This window comes from Phaethon aethereus, assembly GCF_964289735.1.
Source record: "Phaethon aethereus genome assembly, chromosome: 3".
NCBI classification, from domain to species: Eukaryota; Metazoa; Chordata; class Aves; order Phaethontiformes; family Phaethontidae; genus Phaethon; species Phaethon aethereus.
In genome coordinates this window covers 90,247,889-90,275,365 of record NC_138576.1, presented here as the reverse complement: position 1 = coordinate 90,275,365, position 27,477 = coordinate 90,247,889, and the positions used below count along the sequence as shown (strand labels likewise).

Genomic DNA, 27,477 nt, shown 5'->3' with positions numbered 1-27,477 from the left:
AGCCACTAAAGTTACAGGAACCTCAGGTGTAATTTGTAGCTACACAATTTTCAGACACAAGCAAGGCGTATGTTCACAGCATCTGCTTAGTAACCCTCAAACTGTAGAAAGGCTTACATAGGCTGGTGAAGGAAGTCTTCATCAGCACACTTTGGGGCCTGCAATGACCGGAGAAAAAAGGCCTAAACTGGCAGCTAGTCAAGCTCACTTCTATTCATGCCAAGCCAGTTCTGTTCACAGACAGAAAGGACTAGAAAAGCCATTACATTTAAGAACACAGGAGAGGACCAATACCTCGTCAAAATCATAGCTTCCAAACACACGAAAGCCAGCAGCTACATGTTGTGTGAGCCCAAAAATGTATCGATTTTAGAAACCTACCCTTCGCTTGCAGTCCCAAAAGTAGCAGCCTCAGCAGCTTTAAACACCAATTTACCATCCTGAGGAAGGGGGAGACATTCAGCACTTGAGTCTTCCACAAATCCTACAAAAACAAGCAGATGAATGACTTCCCTGTTGCACTTAACATCATGTCCGTTAAAACACTCATGTGATTTTAAAGTGAGCCTTTATGCATTTCAGCTAGGAGAGTGATCTGACAGAATAATGCTGCCAAGGCTTCAAAAGCACAGGAGGTCTGAATTCTTCTTCCCAGTAAAACAAGAAATCCGATGCGTAGTTTCAGGCAAGGAGACAAAATGTCCAGGGACACTCTGTTTACAAACTAAGCTTGACATGTTACTGACCTAACACATCCAAACCTCACAAAACATGCCTCCTTCTTAAAAGCGGGTACTAAGTTTTCTTATTTCTCTTTGGATATTTATCGCATTCCTGCAATGCTCTTTCCTTGCTTGACTCCATTTCCCCTCTCCCACAAGAATACATCTAAGGTCTCTTCTGGTTCTGCTCTCTAATGATTGACCGGTGGTGTTGAAGCCTGGCTGCTTGCTAACCTGTTCTCATCTCAACAGGTTCCGTTTTAGAAACATCCTCCTCTTCTGCCTTGTTTCTACCGCCTGCTTCCTCCAGATCCAGCAATTACCTTGGCAGACAGTAGGCAGGACTGGCATAAGTTTGCCAGCTCAGGCCAAACAAGGGCTATACAGACTGCCTTCTAATGCCTCCAGAGTACTCAAAGTGTACAGAACTGTTTGTACCGTAGCCCAGCAATGGCCAAGTTCCTTTATCAGGTTATTCTTTGAAGGCCATTTGAAAAATTCAGGATCTTAGGTTATCTTAGGGTGAAACACACCAGCTTCTTTTCTTAGTTCTGATGAATCGGGTTGTTCCATCTGGAAAGGTTTATCTTCGACCATTTGACTGTCTTCTTCCTTCTTCGATTCTGGAAAATCAGCAGTTTCTTCAGTGGAAGAATGAGCTGGTGTAGCAGCTATGAAGATGACATCATCTTCAAAATCGCCAGGTGACTTTGCATCATGACACTCCAAAGTAGTTTGGTCTGACCTGGCAGAGAACTTACTATTTTCTTGGCTGACATCCGTTTTCTCCAAACCATCTCCAGGTCTGCTCTCTGAAGAATCTTCCGCTTCAGCACCATCACCCTCAGGATTGCTCGGAGTAAACAGCGTTGGTTTCTCTCTACTTTCAGACCAAGCATCCTCCACCACTCCATGATGATGCTCAGATGAGTCTCCAGACAGCGCTTTAGCATCTTCTGGTAACTTTTTTTTTAAAAAAAAACAAAAAAAAAAGGTTCACAACCAATAACATGCATATGCTTTTTCTCAAAGCAAGACACACACAAAAGAAAAATATGTACCAGTGTTTGTAAGTTTTACAAGCATCACCTTAAGCAAGGCACTACAAGATTAATTCTCATTCTAGCACTATCTTTTAAAGCTGAGGGGAAAAACTAATCACACTTTTGACCGCTTACTGAGTTTCCAGGTCCTTGGAGAATTAAGGTGAAGTGGGTCTTGTAAGTGCTTGCTTACAAGCTGTTGTGAGGCTTGTTCTCAGCACTGTTCACTGGCTTCACTACTGTGCCTTCAAGAGGAGGGAGCTTTGCATAACTAAAAGCATAACCCAAGAGCTCTCTTTTGTTATGCTTGCTTTTTCAAGTTGGATGCACTACTAAAATATCCTAGCGTTCACTGTGCCTGTAGCATGGAGCAAGTAAATTAATCTGGCCATGCTGCATTATTAGTAAGAACTTCGTATCGGAGGGAGAGCCTCTTGTTACAGTTGAGCAGCTCTTTCTAGCAGCCAATAAAAACAAAAACCAGGTATAAAAAAGGTATCGTAAAAATGCCCCTGATTTTGATCGGCAGTTGCATGAGGAGCCGAACCAGGGAATCCGACTGACAGAACAAAAGGAGGAGTAGAAGGGGGCAACGTTCAGATGGACCAACTTCGTTTGACAGCTGTACAAATGCTACCCCTGATGCAAGGCAAGAAACAAAACTGCGCACTTCAGGGCTGGAGAACAGACAACAGTACAGCTCTCTTCACCAGGCGTCTACTGTTACCATAGCTGAAGGAAACGCAGCCTCGCGAAAAGAGAGATTGAAAGTAAATGCAGCTCATGACTCATGTTGCTTTTGAAGAGGGTTAATTCACAAAGCTTAACAAACCCAAACAACTGGCTCAATCTATAGTCCTTTACCTTCCTGCCAGACCAGCCTTTCAAAAGGCCTAGCGGGGAGCTGAACTCGCAGGTTGGAACAATCACAGCTCCTAACACCTCTCGGGTAAAAACCGCCAAGCTCGTTGGCACTTCTTCTGAACACGTTCCTGCAGGCACGTGACATTACAGAAGGTCTAACATGACCTTTTTTGAGCAAATTCAGGTCTGCCATCCCGATGTGCAGTTCCAATTCTCAATATAGGGAGTTTTGGCAAACTTGAAAAAAAATCTAAATCAAATCAGAGTCTGTAAAGCCTTTAACCGTAAAAGTCACTAACTACAGCCCAGCTTACTCCAACAGTCCATCTTGCCTTCGAGTTCTCTTCCCTGACAGACACTCTATGTTTCTTTGCTCGCGGAGATGCAGAGGGAGTTGCTAGGGGTGTGGTGCGAAGGCTGGATCTGAGAATAGACCGAGGAGTAAACCCAGGACAACCGGAAGCAGATGTGGCCAAGACTTTCGCTCTCTATGAAAAGAAATAAAAACATCTACTTGAAAACCAGGCAAACCTTCAAAAGAGTAGACTCCACTCGACAGAAGCATTAGTGTAAAAAATTGTAAACTGCGATTGTACCAGCAGAGAGGACAAAGTTTAGCCTCTGCACTGGTCTTTTTCCAAAGGTAGGAAAACATTAATGATTAAGGAAACGTGCTGTTCATGTTTCTTTTGGCGCTTTTTTAATGTCAACATAAAATGTTATCTTTCAAACTAATTATACGGAAAAAAAAAGGATGTGGCACCTTGTTGTCTGCAGCGCACTAGACTTAATTAAGTGACACTGCTGTAAAAATACCTAGACCTCTTCATCAAGAAGCGTTGAGGTCTTCTTAGCTCAGCTGAAAAAAGACTTGACAGTACTGACAGGGTTTCCCTCTTCAAGACTGCTCCCAACGTACTGCTTCCAAAAGGACTTTATCTGCAATAACCACATGCATACTGAAAATACTCCACAAGTTGAATCCAACAGTGTTGGTGTCAAATCCCTTTGCTGGTTTCATTTTCAACAAAGTTTACAGGCTTTTGGTTTGGCTGTTTTTCACAGGTTCTTTAAAATACTGACCTTAACCGCAGGAGGAATCTCCAGTAACTTCCGCACTGATGCCCCTGAAAATTCCTTCTGTGAGATGGAACTGTGGATATTTGATTTCAGTGGGCTGGAGGCCATGAACAAAGCAGGGGCTCTGCATGGTGACTGAGCGCTACCACCCTGTGCAGCAGAGCATGAAGGAACAGGACGAACCACCAAATCCAGCGGTCTGTTAAGATCCACAATTTAAAAGAGGAGAATAATTAAAAAATGCAAAAAATCATGCTGCGTCCAAGAAATTGGAGATGAAACATAGCAAAAACATACAACAAACAAGAAGTACGGGTGAGCCCTCACACTTCGGGTGATGCATGAGGGCCATGAACAAGTTACAGCCATTTTCTCTTTCTTTGATGATTCCTTTACATTTCATACTTCATTTCCCAAGTCACTGCCTCTGAGGCAAGAGTAGCCCAATTTTAAGCTGCACAAGTGATGTGCTTCTCATGTCAGAAGAAAAATTGTCTACATTTCAATGCTGGGACCACTTCAGATTCTCCACTTAGTTGTGTCCCTGAGTTGGCCTTTTCTTTAGCAGATACAAAACTAAATGCAAACAGAACACTTTGCAAACACTGAGAGTAAAGACACACTCTCTCACACACACACACATACATATATATGAGAAACCACACCTTTTTGAAATAGTCGTTCTGTAGATCTACTATACCTGGAACAGTTTTGTGAACGTTTTGTAAATAGTGTCCCAACAAATGCATCGCGCAACTCTGTGCCAGCGAGAGGATGTGTTACGGCTGGTGGTTCTGTAGCAGTAGGACTAGATTTAAAAGGAAAATGTAAGTGACTTTCAATCCCCCGAAGTCCATACGTATGAGAACTCAAATTTAGTTGACCGTACCACCTAGAGGAAAATCATCAGACCGCTGCTAGCCTCTTTTCTGCTCTTTACAATTCTGCCTGGGTTTTGGGTAAGAAAAAGGCAGAAACGAGGCAGAAACTGGGCAGGAGGAGGTAAAAGAGTACTATTTGGTCACGCGATCAAGTCTATCAAAATCCATACACCAATAGCTTGGACGGTAATCATAGCTTTACTTTCAGCTATCTTAAATTCTGTAAACACATTTGCCATCATACATATGCAAATATATGTGTTTACAAGATCATCATAGCAGAAGAACTCTCTCCAACTATTACTTATGCTGTATTGTTTCTTCGCTGTTATATATCGTATGAGTAAAACAACGCCAAACAAAGCTTTGTTCAGGCGCACCTTCCCTCCGAAACACTAGCGTCATTCAAAAGGATTTTTCCCTCTCTCTCCCAACACGTAGTTCAAGACTAAACACTGTGAAAAGGCTGCTCACCTAGCATAGTGTGAGAAACTGGTTTGCTGCTCATTTCCCACTCCAGCTTCTCCAATTTTGGATAATACATTACTGATAAAAGTTGCTCTTGTATGCACATTTCCTGTGTTAGCTTGTTTTGTTACTGTTGACAATGGTGTTGGTCTTGCAACTGTAAAACAAGAGGGAAAAAACATCAGCCTTGTGTAATCAAAGCCGTGGTTAGCTGTCCATTATATATCACCCCCTAAAAAGTACCTTGACTTAAGACCGATGAAGGCAAACGGTAAGGCTTGGCCCTCTCCACAGCCAGCTTCCTTTGAACTCTAGGCAGGATCTTGCCATATTGGTCTACCGTGGAATTTCTGGCAACCGCTCGCTCTCTCAAGGGAGGATCACAATCGTTCTGATCCATGAAAAGCGTAAAGCAAAAAGTTAACTGATTGCAAGAAGTTCATCGCACAGAACTCTCTGTGCTCTTTCTAATTAGTGAATAAATTTCCTCCACAGGTCGAGGAAAATACACCCACTGCACACACCAGCAGCAAGTTCTGCCCATCAGCACACGCCAGCTTCACCTGGTAGTTTTGGCAAAGTGGAACGAAGACTAGAGGAATAACAGAACCCACAACTTCAAGGTAAAACAGCTCTGGCACTCTGCAGAACTTTGTTCTGATACACTTGCTGTCACCTGCAATCCTCAAATGGCTGACAAAACAGCAGGCTCTCCCTTGTTTTCCCTCAATATATATGAACAACCAACACTAAACGTCCGTGTCTAACTGTATCCTCATTCAGACACCACAAACCCAATTAGGACACATGCAACTAATTCCACATTCTTTTGCTTAATTCGAGCCGCAGGCTGGGCTGCCTGTTGGTCTGAGGAACACTCTCACTTTTCCTCCGACATTTCAACTTACGGAAGGCTAATTCTAATCTTTGCTTGCATGCCTCGGCATTACAGTCTCAGTTTACTGAGTTCCAACTAACTGGCTTTGGGCACATCCTCTGCTAATACCCATTGCGCATTTTGTGCAGTTGAGTTTGCCGTCAGGAATGCACGAAGGGGACAGAACAAGTACAACTACGCAATGACGTTTGCAGGGAAACAGCGGAACTAAGGTCAAGCAGCTTTCTAGGCTGTGAGAACAGGAACCCATTCTGCCACCCAAAACGTTAAGTTACAATTTCCTAAAATGACAGAAAAGATGCAACGTGTTTAAATTCTAATGGCTTTAAATTTTAGGCTGTTGAAATACTGTATTATCATGTAGCGGTAATCCCTTAGAAGCACAATGCACAGCCATACGACACAAAGTAGTAGCTTAGTTCAGCTGGTGTTCTGATAATTCTCTCCGGTGAAATGATCCTTCATACAATTTTACTTTTTTCTTTTAGGTACTTTCTTTGTTTTTAAACGCGCTCGGAAGTATCTTTCCCTTCTAGGCATAATCATTACATCCAAAGCGATTACTACACATTAGAATACACGTGGGATATCCCCATCTTTCACAGCAATTAACCTAGAACTAAACGTTCCCTCTGCGGGACTGTTCGCAACGTACTGCTTCCAAAGGGACTGTATCTACAATAAGTACATGCATACTGAAAATACTCCACAAGTTGAATCCAGCAGTGTTGGTGCCAAATCCCTTTCCTGGTTTCATTTTCAACAAAGTTTACAGGCGTTTGTTTTGGCTGGTTTTCACAGGTTCTTTAAAATACCGACCTTAACCGCAGGAGGAATCTCCAGTAACTTCCGCACTGATGCCCCTGAAAATTCCTTCTGTGAGATGGAACTGTGGATATTTGATTTCAGTGGGCTGGAGGCCATGAACAAAGCAGGGGCTCTGCATGGTGACTGAGCGCTACCACCCTGTGCTGCAGAGCATGAAGGAACAGGACGAACCACCAAATCCAGCGGTCTGTTAAGATCCACAATTTAAAAGAGGAAAATAAATTAAACAATGGGAAAAAATTCAAGAAATCGGAGGTGATACCTAGCAAAAACATTCAACAAACAAGAAGTACGGGTGAGCCCTCACTCACCAGGCCCATGAACCTGCTACAGGCATTTTCTCTTTTTTTAATGATTTCTTTATATTTTGAACCTCATTTCGCAAGTCACTGCCTCTGAGGCAAGACTAGTCCAGTTTTAAGCTGCACAAGTGATGTGCTTCTCATGCCAGAAGAAAAATTGTCTACATTTCAATGCTGGGACCACTTCAGATTCTCCGCTTAGTTGTGTCCCTGAGTTGGCCTTTTCTTTAACAGATACAAAACTAAATGCAAACAGAACACTTTGCAAACACTGAGAGTATAGACACACACACACACATATATATATATATGAGAAACAACACCTTTTTGAAATAGTTGTTCTCTAGATCCACTATACCTGGAAGAGTTTGGTGAATATTTTGTAACTGGTGTCCCAAGAAATGCATCGCGCAACTCTGCGTCAGGGAGAGGATGTGTTACGGCTGGTGGTTCCGTAGCTCTGGGACTAGATTTAAAAGGAAAATGTAAGTGACTTTCAATCCCCTGAAGTCCGTACGTATGAGAACTCAAATTTAGTTGACCGTACCACCTGGAGGAAAATCATCAGACCGCTGCTAGCTTCTTTTCTGCTCTTTACAATTCTGCCTGGGTTTTGGGTAAGAAAAAGGCAGAAACGAGGCAGAAACTGGGCAGGAGGAGGTAAAAGAGTACTATTTGGTCACGCAATCAAGTCTATTAAAATCTGTACACCAATAGGTTTATGGTAATCATAGCTTTACTTTCAGCTACCTTAAATTCTGTAAACACATTTGCCATCATACATATGCAAATATATGCGTTTACAAGATCATCATAGCAGAAGAACTCTCTCCAACTATTACTTATGCTGTGTTGTTTCTTCGCTGTTACATATCGTATGCGCAAAAGAAAGCCAAACAAAGCTTTGTTCAGGCGCACCTTCCCTCCGAAACACTAGTGTCATTCAAATGGATTTTTCCCTCTCTCTCCCAACACATAGCTCAAGACTAAACACTGTGAAAAGGCTGCTTACCTAGCATAGTGCGAGAAACTGGTTGGCTGCTTAAAACCCACCCAAAAGTCCCTAATTTTTGAAAATACATTACGAATGAAAGAATGCACATTTCCTGCGTGAGCTTGTTTTGTTACTGTTGACAATGGTGTTGGTCTTGCGACTGTAAAGCAAGAGGGAAAAAACATCAGCCTCATGTAATCAAAGCCATGGTTAGTTGTCCGCTATATTTCACTCCCTAAAAATTACCTTGACTTAAGACCGATGAAGGCAAACGGTAAGGCTTGGCTCTCTCCACAGCCAGCTTCCTTTGAACTCTAGGCAGGATCTTGCCATATTGGTCTACCGTGGAATTTCTGGCAACCGCTCGCTCTCTCAAGCGAGGATCACAATTGTTCTGGTGCATGAAAAGCATAAAGCAAAAAGTTAACTGATTGCAAGAAGTTCATCGCTCAGAACTCTCTGCGCTCTTTCTAATTAGTGAATAAATTTCCTCCACAGGTCGAGGAAAATGCACCCACTGCACACACCAGCAGCAAGTTCTGCCCATCAGCATGCACCAGCTTCGCCTGGTAGTTTTGGCAAAGTGGAACGAAGACTAGAGGAATAACAGAACCCACAACTTCAAAGTAAAACACCTCTGGCACTCTCCAGAACCTTGTTCTGTTACACTTGCTGTCACCTGCAATTCTCAAACGGCTGACAAAACACCAGGCTCTCCCTTGTTTTCCCCCAATATATATGAAGCACCAACACTAAACGTCCGTGTCTAACTGTATCCTCATTCAGACACCACAAACCCAGTTAGGACACATGCAACTAATTCCACATTCTTTGCTTAATTCTAGCCGCAGGCTGGGCTGCCTGTTGGTCTGAGGAACACTCTCACTTTTCCTCCGACATTTCAACTTACGGAAGGCTAATTCTAATCTTTGCTTGCATGCCTCGGCATTACAGTCTCAGTTTACTGAGTTCCAACTAACTGGCTTTGGGAACGTCCTCTGCTAATACCTATTGCGCATTTTGTGCAGTTGAGTTTGCCGTCAGGAATGCACGAAGGGGACAGAACAAGTACAACTACGCAATGACGTTTGCAGGGAAACAGCGGAACTAAGGTCAAGCAGCTTTCTGGACTAGGACGACAGGAAGCCGTTCTGACACCCAAAACGCTAAGGTACAATTTCCTAAAATGACAGAAAAGGCGTGAAGCATTTAAATTCTAATGGGTTTAAATTTTAGGCTGTTCAAATACCGTATTATCATGTAGTGGTAATCCTTTACAAGGATAATGCACAGACACGCGACACGCAGTAGCAGCTTAATTCAGCTGGTGTTCTGATACTTCTCTCCGGTGAAATGATCCTTCATAAATTTTTACTTTTTTCTTTTAGGTTCTTTGTTTGTTTGTTTGCTTTTAAACACATTCAAAAGTATCCTTTCCTTCTAGGCATATTCATTACACCCAAAGCAATTTCTACACATTAGAATACATATGGGGTATTCCCACCTTTTTCTGAAAACGGGTTTCAGACAAGGGAAACACACCAAATACTGCTTACGGTGGCCAACAAAACTCCTAACCAAGCTTCCTGACCACAATTCTGAAATTTGTCTTACTAACATGCAAAAGAAATCCCTGCTCAAATGCATCACAGGTCTCTGAATGATTGAGAGGTAGCAAAGGGTATTAAAAACGTTCTTGATTTACCAAGTTATTTCCAAACTGGAGTCATGATCAGAATATCTCATTTGAATGTAAGAGTCTACATCAGGCTTGCAAAGGAAACAGTCTACATGCTAGGCCAGCTTGCCAAGAAATTTATTTTAGCACCACCCTGTGCAGAAGTGTTCTCTGCCCTACCACACTTCCACAAATCTAGTGAAGAATCCAGGAGACAGGAAGATGAGGCCAGCAGGAAGACTGCTCTCCCTGTCCTACTACTTGCTCCACTGGGCAATGACTAGCTAGCTGATCCTTCAGCTTAGTTCCTGCCTGGGGGAAGATGGGCTGTGCACCACATAGGCTCCATCTCTCATGAAACTCTTCAGAGAGAAAGGGAGGTGCACTGCAGATGGGAAGCCTATGACAGAGGGGGGTGAAGTCACTATGGGGGGAGAAAGCAGACAGAAGGTCGTGGGTGTCATAAGACAAAGGTGATTAAGGTGTTGCAGCAACAAGAGGGCCGTCTAAGAGGAGAAAACTGGGCTACTGTAGCTTCCTTGGAAGCAAATGATCCTGTTTAGTGCAGCAAGCTGATGTTTGCAATAGCTCGCATCCGAGTGAGACACCCCCCTCGTCAGCTACTGCACTGGACCTAACGCTTGAGAAAGTGATGGGGATCAAGGTCGTTCTGAGGGAAAGACGCTTTCTGCTGCGCATGACCAGCACGGACTGCACACTTCCTTGTGCCTATCTGTGGCGCAGGATTACAAGACGGGTCTCTAAAGACAGATCTGCTGGGGCTGTTGCCAGTCAGGCTCAAGATGGACGTATTTCCCCCTTGATTCCCTGATGTGCACTCACCTGACTCAAACTGGATGGCTCAACATCAACTAGTCTCGGAGACAGCAAGCCAGCTACAAGACACCTCTTGTAGCTCTCATGAATGGCTTCTCTTATTGCAGGACCCTGTTTCTTTAAAAACTTCAAGGTCTGAAACATCAATCGAGCATTACAGATTAAGACAGCACTATTATTCAGTCACCGAGGTTCTGGGTTAACCACTAAGAGAAATAATAGAAATGTTCAGGTAAACTGTCAGAAAGCTTGCATCAGTAATAAGCTTTAGGTTTGCAATCTGAGTAAGTGGTACTACGTAGAGTCTTAAAGCTGGCAGACAAACCGTTACAGATTCTTTCAAAAAATCCTGTACAACAAACTATCAGCCCTTGCAATGCTTAGTTAAGCATTGTTTAGCTTCTCTGTCAATATACAGGCCTTCCTGTTTCCATGAACGCTGACACAAAATACGTTCTATGTAAGCTAAAACTAACACACAACTTCAAATCACACTTTGGAAGATCCTTTCTATGCTTGTTTGTGCAGAAGCTGATGCATGTTGGAAATATTTAGTCAGCTCAAACTTAATGCAAAGTTCTTTGTCACAATCTGCGCAGTGGCTCCGAACTTATACTTCGGCCAAGTTTGGGAGAAAAAAACATTTCATTTCTTCTCCAACAGTTAAATAATTTTCCACTTTCTCCATTCTGTCCACCTTTTTCAAGTTAACCGGGGATCAAAACCCTAACTCCGGACTATGCAGGCAGTTCCACTGAGGGGTAGTAAAGAAGTAACAGCTTTCCCCGACTTCCACAACATCTTTGTTCTTGCTCCGGGAGCAGCGTTCTATTCCTTTCTAGACATTCAATCCCCGACCGTGCTTCAACAGGAGACAACGGTAGTTTTACAGCCCCAAGAGTGCACCTAAAACGTTACCCTTTGCATAAAACTGGCAGGACACAACTGCAATTATGCGCGTGGGTGGGCAGGACGAGCATAAAATGGTCTCTGACACTCAAAGCCGCGCAATAGAAAACTTAGACAAGGTACGTCTCTTGACATTCTCGGTAAAGACACAGTAAAAGATCACCTCCTTCTGGAAGCCGGTGCAAGTCACATGAACAACTCCGCAGGTCAGCAAGCACGTAACATCTGCAAAAACAAGGAATGTTTGACAACCTCCCATACTCTCACAGCCAGGTTATGACCAGATTACAAGTTTTAAACAGCAGTGTCTGGAAAGACATAACTGAAGACCCATTTTCTTCATCAGATCACTTACAAACCTGTTTTAAAAAACAATTACTGCGTGCAGAAATTTTATCTCTAGTGCTATTGAGGCGCTGTGCTTTGAGCTTCCGTTCAAAGTCATTTCGTTTTATGACCGCCACCACTTCACAGGCTACATGACAAGAGCACCAAAACCCAAAACTCAGCAGACTGTCAGAGACGTTCCACAATATTAAATAACTTGTTAGTACAATGTAATCAGAGTTGGGTTTGGGGGGAGGTTGTGTTGTTTTGGTTTGGTTTTTGACTGACAAACAATGAACAGGAGAACCAATTTCACAACCAAAAGCAGTGAAATACCTACCAAAATTATAGTTCCTTGGATGAAAAAACTGCTCAGGTGGTGGATAAGAAGGACGAGCTCCCCGACTTAGACTCCGCTCATGTACCAGAATATCCAAAAGGAGGTTTGGAGAAGTCATGCTTATCACAGTGTCCAGTGACCACAATCCAAAGTAGGGGCAGTCATGAAGGAATTCTTCTGGCCTTAAAGAAAACAAGTGCATAAGCTAAAGGCCGGCATTCAAATGAAGTTTTTGGAGGGGTATTGAAAACAATGTAAGAAAAACCTACCTTAGTGAATCTGGCATTTGAGCATGATACCAGCGATTAATGTCAAATACAGCCAAATAAGCAGATGGTTTTCCCTGACCACATGTATTCACTTGCCAAGTGAAGACTGACACACTGGTCTCGGGAGATATTACTGTAAAAGACAAGACATTGTTTCTTATGTGTAGAAAAGATGATCTCTCTGATATTTTCAAAACACCACTTTCTGTTTTGGCTTCATTCTGTTCTATCCCTCATGAAACACAACACTTACTAAGAATAATCAAAAAAATGTCTGGAATAGCAAACACCTCTGTGATAGGTTTCAGTCATACTGCCCCTTTTTCTTGTTCAAATGGTATCAGTTCTAAGCCAAAGCAAACACACAATTATTAGCTAATTAAGTATTCCAGACATTAACAGTTGATCAAGACGTTTAGCTAGACAAATAGTTTAGGGAAAAAAATATGCTAGGGACACGTACATTGCTACTTTCAGAAAGCATACAACTATTTATCATGTACACTCGTATCAATCAGTAGGCATTCACAATTTCCAGATTTGAGTCAACTGCAAGTTTTAAGACTAGCCCCTTTCCAGCATATATTGAAGTAAAGAAAACTGAACACAGTATTCAAGGTGCAGCCTCACCACTGCCGAGTACAGGGGGGTGATCACTTCCCTACTCCTGCTGGCCACACTATTTCTGAGACAGGATGCTGCTGGCCACCTTGGCCACCTGGGCACACTGCCGGCTCATGTTCAGCTGGCTGTCGAACAACACCCCCAGGTCCTTTTCCACCAGGCAGCTTTGCAGCCGCTCTTCCCCAAGCCTGTAGCGTTGCATGGGGGTGTTGTGACCAAAGTGCCCTGGCACTTGGCCTTGTTGAACAATTGACCTCGGCCTATTGGTCCAGCCTGTCCAGATCCCTCTGTACAGCCTTCCTACCCTCAAGCAGATCAACACTCCTGCCCAGCTTGGTGTCTTCTGCAAACTTACTGAGGGTGTGCTCGATCCCCTTCTCCAGGTCAACAATAAAGATATGAAACAAGACGGGCCCCAAAACCGAGCCCTGGGGAGCAGCATTTGTGACTGGCTGACAACTGGATGCAGATGCAGATACAGGTTTGAACAGAAAAAAAAAAGATCAGGTAACATTCCTAAGCAATGGAGGGAATGATCTTGTTGTTCAAAGACGACAGCTGGAGGAATAAAGGGACTGACCAGCATTATACACATGACCCCACCATATATCACTATAGCATTTCAGCAAGCACAAAATAAAACCTATTTTTCCCCTGAAAGAAGTCCCACATCACTTAAGCACACAGTTTTTCTTTTTAAATAAGCCCAACAAGCTAGTCTATGCAGACATTTAAGACCTTCAGCCTGTGGGTACAGAACAGCATTCATTGCTTAGATTCCAAAACCATTTATTGTAGAATAACCAAACACGGACATCAGAACAAACCTTCATTAACGCTATCCTCGCTGTCAACGCATTTGTGAAATTTTTCTACAGTCTGGCAGCTGAGTAATTTAATATTGCTCGTTTGCCCTCTCGAGGGAAAGACTCCACCCATGAGATCTAAGCTGTACCTTTCATCACAGAATTCCAAACCCTGGGGAAAGAATAAAAGAGGAGGAAAAAGGTCATTTTGAGATTAAAACATACAGTATACCTAAATATGAACGAATGTCTCTCTCTGACATAATATGCATATTATACTGTGTATTTCCCTTGAGTTCTTTATTACGGTAAATAGCAGGTACAACTGACATGCAAGAGAATTAAATGTCAAATCGTAATGGGTAAGTTTGGCTCTGAAGGCTTTGCACAGCTCCAAAATGTAGCATTTCCCTAACGTTATTCAGATCGGAAGATGTTTTGCAGAATTCTATGCGGCATCAAGGCTTCTTTACAAACCTAAACGTATATTTACAAAGCGATACCTGAAATAATACAACAGATATGCACGCAAAGCTCTTTGCTCCATGTCTTGATTACAGAACCGATGGAGTTAGAAAAGTCGTGGCACTACAGCAGCTAAAGCTCTGTTGAGAGCTCTTCTCTGCAGGCACACCACTGGAGAGAACATGCACCCCTCTGTCGCAACTATGAGGCCTTCTTACTGGTTCACAATCTTCTTTCAAACCACGTCAGCTCTTACCAGCTCCTCCTCGAAGCTTGTCAGAGACTAACGGGTGAAATATCCCTCAGTTCCTGCACCAAGCACAGCCAAGAGCAAAAGGGGAAAACAGAGAGGACATGGGGTGCAGAGTAAGCAAACTACTTTGAGATACACAGAGACCCCGGCAGGATTGTGTTGAAACTCTGCTGCCACCATCTCCCAAGTAAGCACTAACTGAAATGCTCTCTTTGCAAATACAGCATTTGTTCAACCGGTCTACCGCACAACACATGAATGTGTGTATTGTGGACAAATGGCAGCTCTACAACTAAAAAACCACCCAAAACAAACCACAACAACAAAACACCAAACAAAAAAAAAAACCCAAAAACCCCACGCACCACCTAACATAAAACAACCCCCAAACTGATCAGACCACATTCTACCCAAGTTCCCTAAGCTTTCAGAGCTCTCAAATGAACTGGCATGAAACAACACATTCCCAGATGATCTCATGCGCTACATCTAATTTGCCGAATCTGAGAAAAGGCAAGCTTTCTCTTCATAGTTCCAGGAAATAAATATCAAGGCAGTCTAAACCAAAAATAATTTAAAAACCAAAATTAACTCTTTCATTACTGAGAAGAAAAATAATTCTGAAGCACAGCAGCGTATTTTACATTCTCCACCCTGGGGCAAGCAAATCTAAGGGAAGGAACTCCATTGTATGGAAGATATTAAGCACTGTCTTTATCGACCAGTAAAATATGAAGACACTTTTCAGATGAGATGCACTCAAACTTGGCCTGGCAAGTGGGAACAACTCTTACCTTTGCTGCCACTGAGGTCGGACAAGAAACTTGACTCGGCCAGCCATGTAGGCAGACAGTCATGTAGTACTGACCACTCTGTGACTACAAGGAAGTATTCTGAGACTAAAAGTGCCCGCTGTAGAGCACAGATTCTGCCCTAGTGCGTCTTCGGGAGGTTTTGGCGGGTTGGGAGTTGGTTTTGCTGGGCTTTGGTGCTTTTTTTGGCTGTAGGTGTTGTCCCGTCTTGGTATGTGTAAGTGGCTCATCTGGAAGCTAGCTGAAGAACCTGTCTCTTCTCCCCAGAGGGTCCAGCTGTTTCGTTCTCTCTTCCACTTACCTTGTACGACTGGTTCCTCTTTCAGTCTTCCACGACACTCATCACAGGGAAGCGGAAACAGCGGGGCAGTAAACTGCCTCAAACCCAGAGACTGGTGCCTGACACCTCTCACAAGCCTGTGAACGTGTGGCTGGTTGCATGGTCTGCACTGGCTTAAAAGTCTTACATTAAGTACACCACAGCTTTCTCAGGCCACAAACACAGTAACCCTATTTAATCCCTTTGTGTGCTTTTTTTCAACAGTGTCAACTGGAGTTTCTAGTAGATGCATTTTTAAAGGCTGATGAAACGTTTCAACCCTCTGAGGTAAAGACTGACACGCGTCACACCTTTTGTTCGGGAAAATAAGACGGCCAAGACAAAGAACAGCCAAAGACTTGAAGGTCAAACATTTTAGGATTGAAGGGTTGAGACAGAGCAAAGTATCCTATCAACCTGCCAAAGTGCTTAGAGTACTACAAGAGATGCAGCAGAGAACCACAGAGAAAGCCCACGTACAATTAAAAAAACCCAATCAGGGTGCTCTCCTCCTCTAGAGCACGGTATAGTTATGTCATATAAAAAAAACACTGCGCATAAACAAAGACAAAGGGATGACATCCATATCTAGATCATGCTGAATCACTTGAAGATATTTCTACTTTCTCACCATGAGAGAGAATGCATCTTAGAGAAACACCACCTTTTCCAAACACCCAACCCTTACCTAGTCAAAAGCAACGCTTACAAGTGAGGAAGCACCTTTCTGCTATAGAAGGAAAACCAAAAAGATCCAAATGTAAACTCATGCAGAAAATCAAAACGCAGAGTCCCGATAAGAACATGTACCACGCGAGTGTTTAGAAACGAGTACCACGATGCAAGAACCACCCCTATTTCATTCCACACCTATTGAGGACATGCACGAGAAAGTATCAAAATAGGAGGAAAGACTTGCTCTGAAGTGAGATTGCTTTCCCCTCAAAAAGGTTTTGGAAGAGTTCCAAGCATACTACTGAAGACAATTATACATACATTATAAATATTATACACACATTAGACAAATATACATTCTACTGAGTAGAATTATATATACACACAGACAGATGTGGCTTACATCTGTTAGATATCAGAAATATCATGATACCTCATCTATATTTTAAACACACCACCTTTGAAGCCAGTTCTAAAAATTTATGTATGCTCTTCTGACCAAGTCATACCACTCTTTACTGTATGTACATATTTTGCTGGCTTTAAGAGTAGACTGCATAGGTGACCCAGCCAAAAAGTAGAAAGGGTTACCTTTACAGCTACTAAGCTTCAGGATCAACACTTAAGAGACGCTGTAACTACATTTCATTCCAAGTCCAGCTTGCAGAGCTCAAAAGAAAAACAAGACTATAAAAACAAAGATCAGAAAAGGACATGAGGGGGGGAGAGAGAGAGAGAGGGGGGGGGACCGTATTTTAAGAAAGGGAGACAGAAGCTTATTCAAGCCTGCGGTTTGGTTAAGCAAAGCTACTCAAAGTCCTGTCTTCTCTTCCTACGTGCTATTAATTTGCTGTTTCAGTCAAGAGTAATTTTACGGGTAAAAGCTGCTGCTTCTTCAGGAATTGAATTTATACGAGCCCTTTACAGACGAATCTAGCTGGAACACACGACACTGCAGTATACAATTGTATGGCTTGTTTTCAAAAAGTATGGCCATAGGCCATGCCCGAGAAGCTCAGCAAACCATTTCTTTTTTTAGAGGTCTCGGAATTGTGATGGTAACTATTAGCCCTGACAACTTAACTGACACGCACTTAGAGAAAATGACTGTTTTCTTCCTCTCACATACATGCACGTCTTACCTCATACATGACTTGTCCTGATGCCAGGCGTTTTCTGTCACCAAATTCTAACTGCAACAGATGTAAACTCACAACATCACCTTCACTGAAAAAGGTAAAAATGAGGAAATTTGATGACAAAGCTGCTTTGTAGTCCTCATTATCATTTTATTAGATCTAGACTGAAGTATTCTTAAGAGTGTGTTCTTGCTGAAAAGAAAAACACCACTTCCCAAAACATCACGATTGGTCACATTTAGCTGCTAAAACATAAAGGAGGACGTTCTGACACTAGCACACCTTGAGGGGCAAATGCTAACCATACAATTTGGAGGCTTTAGCATGTTGTATGGACTAAATAATGTTGGAAATAGTGTGGAAATAGTGGAAATAGAATATCTCTTCACTTCTTCATGGTGAAAAGCTCTCGATCAAAACTGCTTTAAAGTCAAACTGAAGCAGACTGCCGCTCCATGAACACCTGAGCTGGTTAAATAGCTTCCCGGTGCTGGAAGAGAGAGCTCTTTCTCCCCGTCCCTTCCCACCAAAGTTCCAGTCCCTCTCTTGCATACACTGCACCCTTCCACATACTGATTTGATTCATTAGCCCAGCAGGCAACCGGTGACTTTTCTGCTGACCAGTGATCGTTCTCTGCCAGCTGAGCCGAACCGGCTCGTGAAGGCTCCAAAGACTGCTAGAGTTGCCGCAAGGGAATCGGCAATACTGTCACCTCCCTCCTTTAGGGGCAGCAGGCTGTTATATCGGCACGTTTACTGGGCTAGATCTGCAGCCTCAACTACTTTTAACAGTAATTTAATACCGTGGTGCGAATATCAAACAAGCCATGAAGCAGTCGCCAAGAAACAAAGGAAATCATTTAAGAACGCAAGCACAAAAAGACAGCTGCTGTTGCTTTGCCTTCTTTTCAGGAGGTAGGAACTACTAGGTCCCTCTTCACATCCGTTAAAGCCTGTCAAAATTGCCTTGTAAGCGTAACACCTTCCCTACCTCAGACAACCTCCCACACAGCTACATAAACAAAAGCAATACACATGTACCAACTGTATGTCAACAAATATATTTTTAAAAAAAAGTCAGTGGCTTCCAGTAAGTTTCAATTCACCTTTCTTGTGTAGACTGAACAGCCCACAAGTAGCAACACTTGCGAGGATCATTCTCAGGCTCTTGAAAAGTGACAGCATAGACAGGAATCCTTCCTCCTTCAAGCTGAGAGTGGTGCCTACAGGGTTCAAGAAAAAAGAAGAAAGGTCAGCCCGCTGGCACAAACTGCAGAAGGGCAGAAGCATCTTCTGAGAAAAGAGCACCTTACATGCTTATCCTCAAAGCACAAAAGGTCATACTTCCGGCTCAGACAAGTGAGTCAAGGAAGCCACTACGTTTTATGCAACAGTCAGGAGGTGAGGAAACTACTGTCCATCAAATGCAATAACCTGGGCTAACATCCTACTCTGCCTGAGGACAAGGAACACAAATGACTACTTCAGCTGCCACGCAGAAGATTGGTCCTGCTCTTGTAGCCTACTTCAATATTGAACTTAAAAAGCAGCATAGCTCCTGAACAAAGCTAAAATGGCACCAAGCAGAAGAAGTTCCTCACTTCTTCACCTGGACGACGTAAACCATTTTCTCTTCCAGGCTTCTGAACCGTATCTGCACCTTCACAATCCATTCTTGCCCCCCTAACTATTCCTCCACCGTCTTTTTACGCATCCAATAGTTTCTGGTCAGTCACTGCAGATGTGCTTAAGGGAATCCCTATCTGAATTTGCTCAAGTATTTCAAGTGCGATTGCTCTGTGGCAGAGTTAAAAACTTCTCGTTTGTATTGCTTATAGATTTATGCGTCCCTTATGCTCATCTACAAGTCTTCCAAGTAAACTTTCATTCACATGCATCATTGCCTTGGAAGGGGTCAATCCCCTACGTCAGTCAAGGCTGAAATGCAGGAAAGAATCTACTTTCTGGCACAGATCAGCTACTGGTTTTTCATGTCTCACTAGTTTCACCCTGGACACTTTAGAGAATATTATCACCAAAAGCGCATTCTTAACATACTTAAGCCTTTCCATGTATGCCCCAATGGCAGCAACTGGTGCTGCAACATAATTTCTAAAATCTCTTTCATCAAAATACACACATTTCCTGGTTTCACTGAATTCTACCGAGAGGACACACTGTCTTACAGAACTCAGCTCTATCGCACCCTAACTGCTTGACGTCACCCCAAAGGAGCATGCTTTCCACGATTCCTCAATCCACAGGCACAAGAAGGAAAACAATGCTAGTCCATGGGGGAGAAGGCGGTCCACTTAATCCATGTAGGACTTAGCAGTTGTCTCAGAAGAGGATTTCCAAACATTCCAAGGTTATAATCAAAATTCCAGTCCCTGAAAAAGGTCTCTCTCCTAAATTAACATACTTCCTTCAGCAAGAAAATTGAGACCCCTCCCCATCCTGGCATGGTCAAGGGTACAGGCCTACTTACTCCCGCTGCAACGTTTTCATACTCCATAGTGACAGGTAGCCATCTGAAAAACCCACAACGAGCTGATTGCTTCTGCTTATGTAGCACAGGGTTGATATTGCTGCTCCTGAAGGATTTTGTAATTGGAAACAGAGATGTCTTCCTTCTCTGGTCACAGTTTCTCTTCTTTGTGGAACTTCAGCAGGGATTCTAGTGACGACTTCTAGATATACACACACAAAACCACACAATAAATGAATGCGGTATGCCATTTTAAACACTGACGTGACAACAGGTATAATCTACTTCTACCGTCCCAGGCAAAACACCCGTTTATGCAACACTTCTCTTGCTATTTCCATGCTGGATGCGTTCAAAGAACATTAAGAACTCTCTGACGCGATGGGTATTCTCACTCGTATTTCAAAACCTGGTAAAAGTGTGACCTTCATAGACAAATTCTTCTTGCGCTCTGTAAATCAGAGGAGTCTGGGCCTCATGACGAAGCTATCTATCTGAAGTGACATCTACTCCTGAAGCCGCTGCTGTAGTAGCCGAAGCAGCGTATGCAATCGGAGTACACAAATCAGAGATTTCATTCATCCAAATGCGTGGTTTTTCATACGTCAGATGTATTTTAAAAAACGAGCCCCAATTTTGCCCCAAGTCAATTTGCAGAAGCACAAGAACATTCCGGAGAAATAGGGCACCTCTGACACAACTCCCTATCAGGCAGCTGCACCGACTCAGATGCTACAATTCCTACACCTCACTGGCAAGAATCATAGTGACATAGGGGTCGGGGTGGGAGGGAGGCATTTAGAGCACTGGGAGGAATATTAAGCCGCTCCCGTTCTTAATCAGTTGAGGACTATACGGTGTCAAACCACCATCTGCAATCAGCAGTCGTAAATGTCTGCACACTAGTATCTTCAAAGTGGGACGTGTATTGTTTATTTAAAAGACGCACCTTTCCTTCCTTTCAAATTCGAGTTTAAAACCTGCAAGCTTACCCAATGCTTCTGTTTCATTCTGACGGCAAGACAAAACATCCAAGCAAAGGTCAACCAGAAGTAGATGACCAGCATCTGTAGCCACTGCTGCCACTCCAAAGAGCCATCGCAGACTCCGATGTAGGTGCCCAGTGCTCACGCTGGGTCCTCCGTCATTAGTTATGGGTTCTACAGCAGTTACCTACAGGAAAACTACAAGTTGCTATTCAAGCTGTTTGACAAGCTGAAGAGAAATCATTCAGAAGTGAAGCCAGAATTAGCACATCAGAAACAAGACAATAAATACAGGATCGTCGGACTCGGAAGCAAAGCCTTGTTTCCAATTACATCAAGGTGGGGCGGGGGGGGAACAGAAGGCCCTCTACAAAAACCTGTTCCTGCCTTCCACTTACTAGAGTTCCTACAGTTACCTAACTGAATTAACTTCACCTTAAAGTTGGGAATTCTATTCCTGGAGCTTACCAATTTCCACCTCCTCCGTAGAAATAATTAACTCTAAGAAAGCACAGAAAATCAGTTCTATGCAAGAAACTTTATCATATTTAAGGGACTTAAGTAAGAAAAAGAAAACTAAATCTAGTTCTCCCACTGCCCACAGCCCATCAGCACTGCCATACAGCCGGTGTCACCTTTGCCAAACAGGCATTAGGATAAGCCATGGCTGTCAGTCAGACGAGGCGGCGGGCACCCGCACTACAGCTATACAACAAAAGAACTAGCGTTCAGCCTTCTTACAAGATGCAACACAACGGAAAAAGCTTTACGTCAACAACAAAGTTTCACATGAAAAGAACACAAAGAAGTGAGCATCACAAGGTAGGCCATGTTTTTATATCTTTCTTTTTACCCCCAGAGGTGGGGAAAAATATCCAAAGCCCTAAGCCCCAAAGCTTTCTCCTCTCCCGTATCAAGCGCTTACTATGACTACACGGCCTGGCAATCTGCCACAGAATTTACCTTTCATCTTGGTCACAAGAATTCTAATCTTAGCAGTACCTATTAGTAGTTCAGGCACCTTTAATTTGTTGCAGGTTTCCAATCTGTCAGGTGACTCACTAAAGGCTCTTTTTGCCTGTCCTAAGTCAACATAAAAACCTGCTGTGCTCTGAAGCCACCTGCTTGCTAGTCTGAGATTTGCAGGAATGTGCCCAAGCCATCTACTGCACAACTGCGGAACTTGGACATATTTTAAAGGCAGTGTTTCTGACAGAAATCAAGCATGTAGGAAACATATGTTACAGACAGTTTGAAGAGTGGGGTGGGGTTTTTTGTTCTTCTCTCTGGCCAAAAAAAGGTATTTTTCAATGCCTTTTTGTGCAAGTGGAGAGTTAGGTAACTATGTGCTCTACAATAAAACCAGAAAACTTGCTTCACTATCAGTAAACTCAAACGATAATGGTACCGTTAAGTCCAGGATTTTACATCAAGGCTGTCTTGACGGGGTACTCGGAAGTGACAGCGTCTTAAGGCAATATAGAAAAAATTCCTCCTACAAAGAGACGCTCCACAGCTTTCCCTGCAACATGACTATGCAGCACCTAACCACCTAAAAGCTTCGTTTCTCCGACTAAAAAGTACGCACCCTTCCTGGAAGAGCAACTGCTTTAACCACTTTTGATATTCCAAAGTCGTACAGGCAGAGAACGCTTCCCTCGGCTTCTTCCAACCCAACCAGTAGTCCAGTTCTCTTCTGCCAGGAAAACTCCTTTACCACACGAACAATGGGAGGCTGTTCATTCACGCCGCCAAAACGATGTGCCGAGAGCCGCTCTCCTGTCACAGAGTTCACGACCTCAAGTTGAGGACCACACGCCAGCCATGCTAGGCGCTTTCTCCCTGTAAGAGAAAAGCAAGCTGACTACGGCCCATCTCCAAGAGAAGGTTGAAAACAACTGAAAAATCACAGTCACTGCCCCTTTCCTTCAAGAAAAGTACCTAACAGAGGAAGACTGACTTACCTCACTTGGGTCAATTATTTAAAGTCGCCTACTGAAATCCTCAGGCAACGCATCTTAGAATTAACAACCTTCTTATTTTGCATTTGTACTTGCCATTCCTGCACTGAAGAATTCTGATCATTTGCGATAAAGATTACAATATATTGATCTACAGTCTTTATACCATGTTTGGCTTGTTTTTGCTAGAAATCACCTGAATACATACGGGAATACAACTCTTGGAGCATACTTCTGACGCAACAAATCTAAACCAATCCATTTCTAGTTTCTGAGTTTTACTTGACACATGCCTACTTTGGGCAGGGGTTTGGACTTCAGCAAGAAACTATCTTAAAATGGGCACTGTTTGAGCAAACTTAGGCTTTTACACGTGCCGATCACAGAAAGAATGTAGCACACTTTGTTTCACTGAGCTACTTCAAGCTCCAAGGAAGTCTTAAGTCAATTACTGCATTTACAGTCCGGTAGATGGACTCTACCTGGGCTTAACAGAAGCCTAGACATCCAGATGGGCACTCAGCTCTATCCAGTTTCAGATCACCCAGAAACTCAACTACCTAATCTGCTCAGCCACTTCCAGCAGCTCTCACTGGCTCCTCATCTGCACCCCATTAAGTACTTGGGAGATATGGGGCTGCGGCGCTGAACAGGGTTATCCTCTTCGTTCTGTTTTCATTCAGACTAGAAAAGAAAAATGGGGGGGGTTGCCTCTGCAACACTGCAGAAGAACTATTTCTGCATGTGACGTTGGATGGTCCTAGAGCTTGAGCTGGTACAAATAAATACGGACCAAAGCAACACTATTACTTTTTTGAAAACTGCCTTTTGTTTAATGAAAAATGGAGGAGGGCCCACTGACTGAGCATAGTAACTAAGTGAATTATTTTAATGGCACAAGACCGGTGCAAGCTGTTGTAATGTCAAAGTTTAACTATTTGCTTTTGTTAATTGAACACCTAATGCTAGTGTTTTACTATTAGCATTTTTAATCGTTAAAACATCCTTTTTGTTCTCCCAAAACCTGATGCGTCTTAACAGCACCAACCTGACACAGCTGATACCGTGACCCTACGCGTCAGGTAACCTCCAGGCAGTGACAACTTTATACCTAAAAACTAAAGGAAAATGCTCACCTCCAGAAAACTTCCCGCACAGCACAGAACCTGGGGTTATTCCGTCTTCCGCAAGGGCCTGGATAGTCCCCTCGGGAAACTGCAGCAGACTGCTCGTTACCTGAGCCGTTAGGTCTCCCATTCTTCACTGGAAATAAAGGCAAAAATGCAAAACCAGACTCATGTCAGCCATAAATATTTCCGAGATTGACAGAAGTTTCATCAGTACGCTCTGAAAAATCTCCTACACATCGCCTGTAGCTCTTTTCCTTAAAAAAATGGCACTCAGGACAGCTTTTGATCCCACAGCAGAGCAAAAGGAGAACCCGTTGCTTTCCCGATGCCTGTGAGATCACCAGCAAAAGGCGTCACAGAGGTACTGACAAGGTAAGTAACAGGAAAAAACACAGTACACCGAGTTCAAGTCTACTCACATAGGCTAGTAAGACGGGGCCTGAGAAAAATCGTATCTTAAAAAGCTTCTCAGTAACAGGTATAAGTTTCCATTTGTCCTTTCCCTTGGTTTTATACCATATCATTTATTGTCAGTTGTCTTCTAGTAGATTTCATGCATCATTTATGTCTTGTTCACTTTTGCATGTTTATTCTGAACATTAAGGAATACTAAGTTCTTAACTACCTTCACTCTCAAATTCTTCCAGAAAATGTACTGTTGATATTTTCACATTACGAGCAATACAGACTTTCAGAGCTCATCAGTTAGAAAGTAGTTTTCCGTACTCTGACAACGTAAACATAACGCAGCACTTCGAGGCACTGATTTTTTCCCTGGGCTTGAATCCTTGTATTGCTTATTCCAGTCCCTTCCTTCCTATCGCCTGTCCTTCCCGGCAGGAATTAACAAAAATTTCCTTTATTTTTTTGGGGGGAAAACTTAAAAGCTGAAGCGTTTGACACGATTACATAGGAGGCCAAATAAGAGATACTCCATAGACGTGCGAATACAAACGGCTTGAAGTATCCATGTTTTGCAAGTTCTGTGCGTTACTGAAAAAGCCCCCGGAAGACAAGACAGTTTAATTATCTTGCTCAAACAGCACTGCTTTCTTCATGAAGTCTCAAAAGGCAGGCAGTACGCGTCGTTCACTGTTCCCGGCTGTTACACACGCTGAGCAACTCAGGCGTCAAACAGAACCCTTACTCTGTACTACGAAGCACTACAGCCAGCCACCTAAATGTGCACACAAAGCCTTGCTGCATTAACTGCAGCACACGTGTTCTCCTGCAACTACAGTTTTAGGATTGTTTCTTCCAGCGTGCACTAGTAACCTATTTTCCTTACAGCACTGGGGGTTACGGCTAGTTTTGAAGACTACACTCTGGCAGCAACACAAAGCTAGGAAAGGGAAATGTTTATAAACCAATACCGTTTCTATGAGTTGTTACTTCTGCGAAGCAAGGTCATGCTCTGAAACCTGGGCACTGGAATCTACTCGATTGCAAGTCACAAGCACTCTACTTGTGAGCATGTTCCAGCATCTTCTGCCAGCATGAAAACAACGAGCGCGTGAAACACAGCAAGTGTCAAGTCAGGGTACGCCAGGGTCCCGCATGAGGCACAAGTCAACGTTTTGAAAGAAATGTTGCCGATGGCAAAGCCAGCATTGCGGGACGCTGCTGCAGCCAGCCAGCCGGACCACTTTGCCAGAATTTGCCCGAATATTCAGGTGGTCAGTCCTCCTTTAAGGGAGAACCCTGGCTATGACAACATACATTAAGGAGTTTTAAACAACAGCACAAAATTCCCAAAAGAGCATAGATGACTGTAGTGAATAAAAAAGAAATCTTTCCTGTAAATAAGCACCAAGGTGTCTGAAAAACAAGTCTGTGTGGTGAGTACTCCACGAGTACTCACCCAATGGAGATTCGGATTTGATGGGTGGACTGCTGGGCGGATGAGGAATTGTTTGGATGGTCGCATCCAGAGGGTAGTGGTCCAAGCACTCCACGACTACTAATACAACATATCATAGTAGTAGCAAGGTGGTTTTCAGAAAAAGAGTGAACAAGGATCTTCCACTAGGGAAGGTAGCAGCATCCAAGAAAGCTTCTCAACTGCATGCTCTCCGTGAGTCACCCCGCCTTCGCCACTGCCTGCCTGGGCAGGCCAAGAGCACAGAGGGAATGCCTGAACTTTGTGTGGCCAAACTGGAAATCCAGTTTTAACATACTCTACTGGGGAGATTTGAGTTTCTAAACAAACCACTCACCAGCCAAACTCCCCACCAAATCGGAAAGAATTCTGCTCTGCTGGAAAGCTCACACTTTGACACAGTGTACTTCTGTCTACAGCACACATCAAGTGTGCTTACCAGTCCAATAGCACCAGTAAGAACTGTCAAAGAAGTAACACTCCAACACCTGGACCATTCATTAAGTAAATGCAATCATGCGGCAGCTACTAACTGCATATAACAGCATGTGAAAATGCTGGAGCATCAGCCATGCCCGGGTTTCCTCTAGCAAGCCAATGGACATTTTAAACATTTTTGTTCTAGACATCTGGCTCGGCAACATGGAACTAGGAAGGTAAAATCCATCATCAATTATGAGCAGTGCATATAGAGCGATCTGGTTTTTAGGATGTTGTACTTGCATCATTCTGCTAAGCTAAACCAAGGAGTAGTGGGAAATCAAAACAGTGGCAAAATAGAGAGAGTTAGGGTAGAGGCATGAAGCCTCTCCTTTAGGGGATATAGCCAACACTAACTGCATTTCTGCTCTCTTTGAAAACAGTGACTACAATCCCATTCCTCTTTCTGTCTGTTAGAAGGCAGATTAGTGTAAAACGCAACAGGCTCACTCCACGTTCAGGAGTAAGCCGGAATCCAACCTCCCAGCTGTATCCTATACCAAAGTGGTCTGCGTACAAGTTGCCAAAATTACCATTCTTCTTCACCCTCGGTACTTACGACTTCCAAGCATCATCAGCTATTTCCAAGGGAAGGAACACATCACAAGTCGTAGACTGATGATAGAGTTTTGGATTAAAAAGCTCCAGGTGGGAAAAGAAAAAAAGTCAAGCAATTACGTGTTCAAGCAGAATGACATACAGCCAAGCCAGAGTTCTGGGATGTCAGTTGTCGCTGACTGTAGTACATGAAAATCAAAGGCCAACAACGCTGTGGCCTTACTGAAGAAAAAGCTAAACCTATGGTCAGCTGCGCTGAACATACGATTTCACAAAACATGTTGACTTCACTGCCACCACAACAGAGGCCTCGCTGCTGCCTCCCATCCCTCCCTCTACCCTTTTGTTCTCCTACTCTATTCCTGTGGCTTGCCTTGCACTGACTTGAACGCTTTCCAGCGCACTTTATGAGCCAAGTGAACTCCCTAAGCAGACAGGAAACTAACCCAGAAAAGCAGATTG

General features: G+C 43.3%; 1 protein-coding gene across 1 annotated transcript; it reads right to left on the bottom strand.

Annotated features, from left to right (window-relative positions):
* Positions 1 to 39: 39 nt before the first annotated feature.
* LOC309404187 (protein ELYS-like) lies at positions 40 to 24,589 on the bottom strand. The gene is made up of 20 exons (XM_081998571.1): positions 24,105 to 24,589; positions 22,596 to 22,849; positions 21,014 to 21,194; positions 20,022 to 20,223; positions 18,640 to 18,756; positions 17,537 to 17,621; positions 13,892 to 14,042; positions 12,441 to 12,573; positions 12,172 to 12,353; positions 11,668 to 11,729; positions 10,602 to 10,730; positions 8,327 to 8,474; positions 8,099 to 8,240; positions 6,776 to 6,971; positions 5,302 to 5,449; positions 5,065 to 5,215; positions 3,713 to 3,908; positions 2,944 to 3,117; positions 1,256 to 1,685; positions 40 to 484 (listed from the first exon to the last, which is right to left on the bottom strand). The coding sequence occupies exons 1-20, from the start codon at positions 24,223 to 24,225 to the stop codon at positions 378 to 380; spliced, it is 3,309 nt and encodes a 1,102-aa protein (XP_081854697.1). The 5' UTR covers positions 24,226 to 24,589; the 3' UTR covers positions 40 to 377.
* Between the last annotated feature and the right edge of the window lie 2,888 nt (positions 24,590 to 27,477).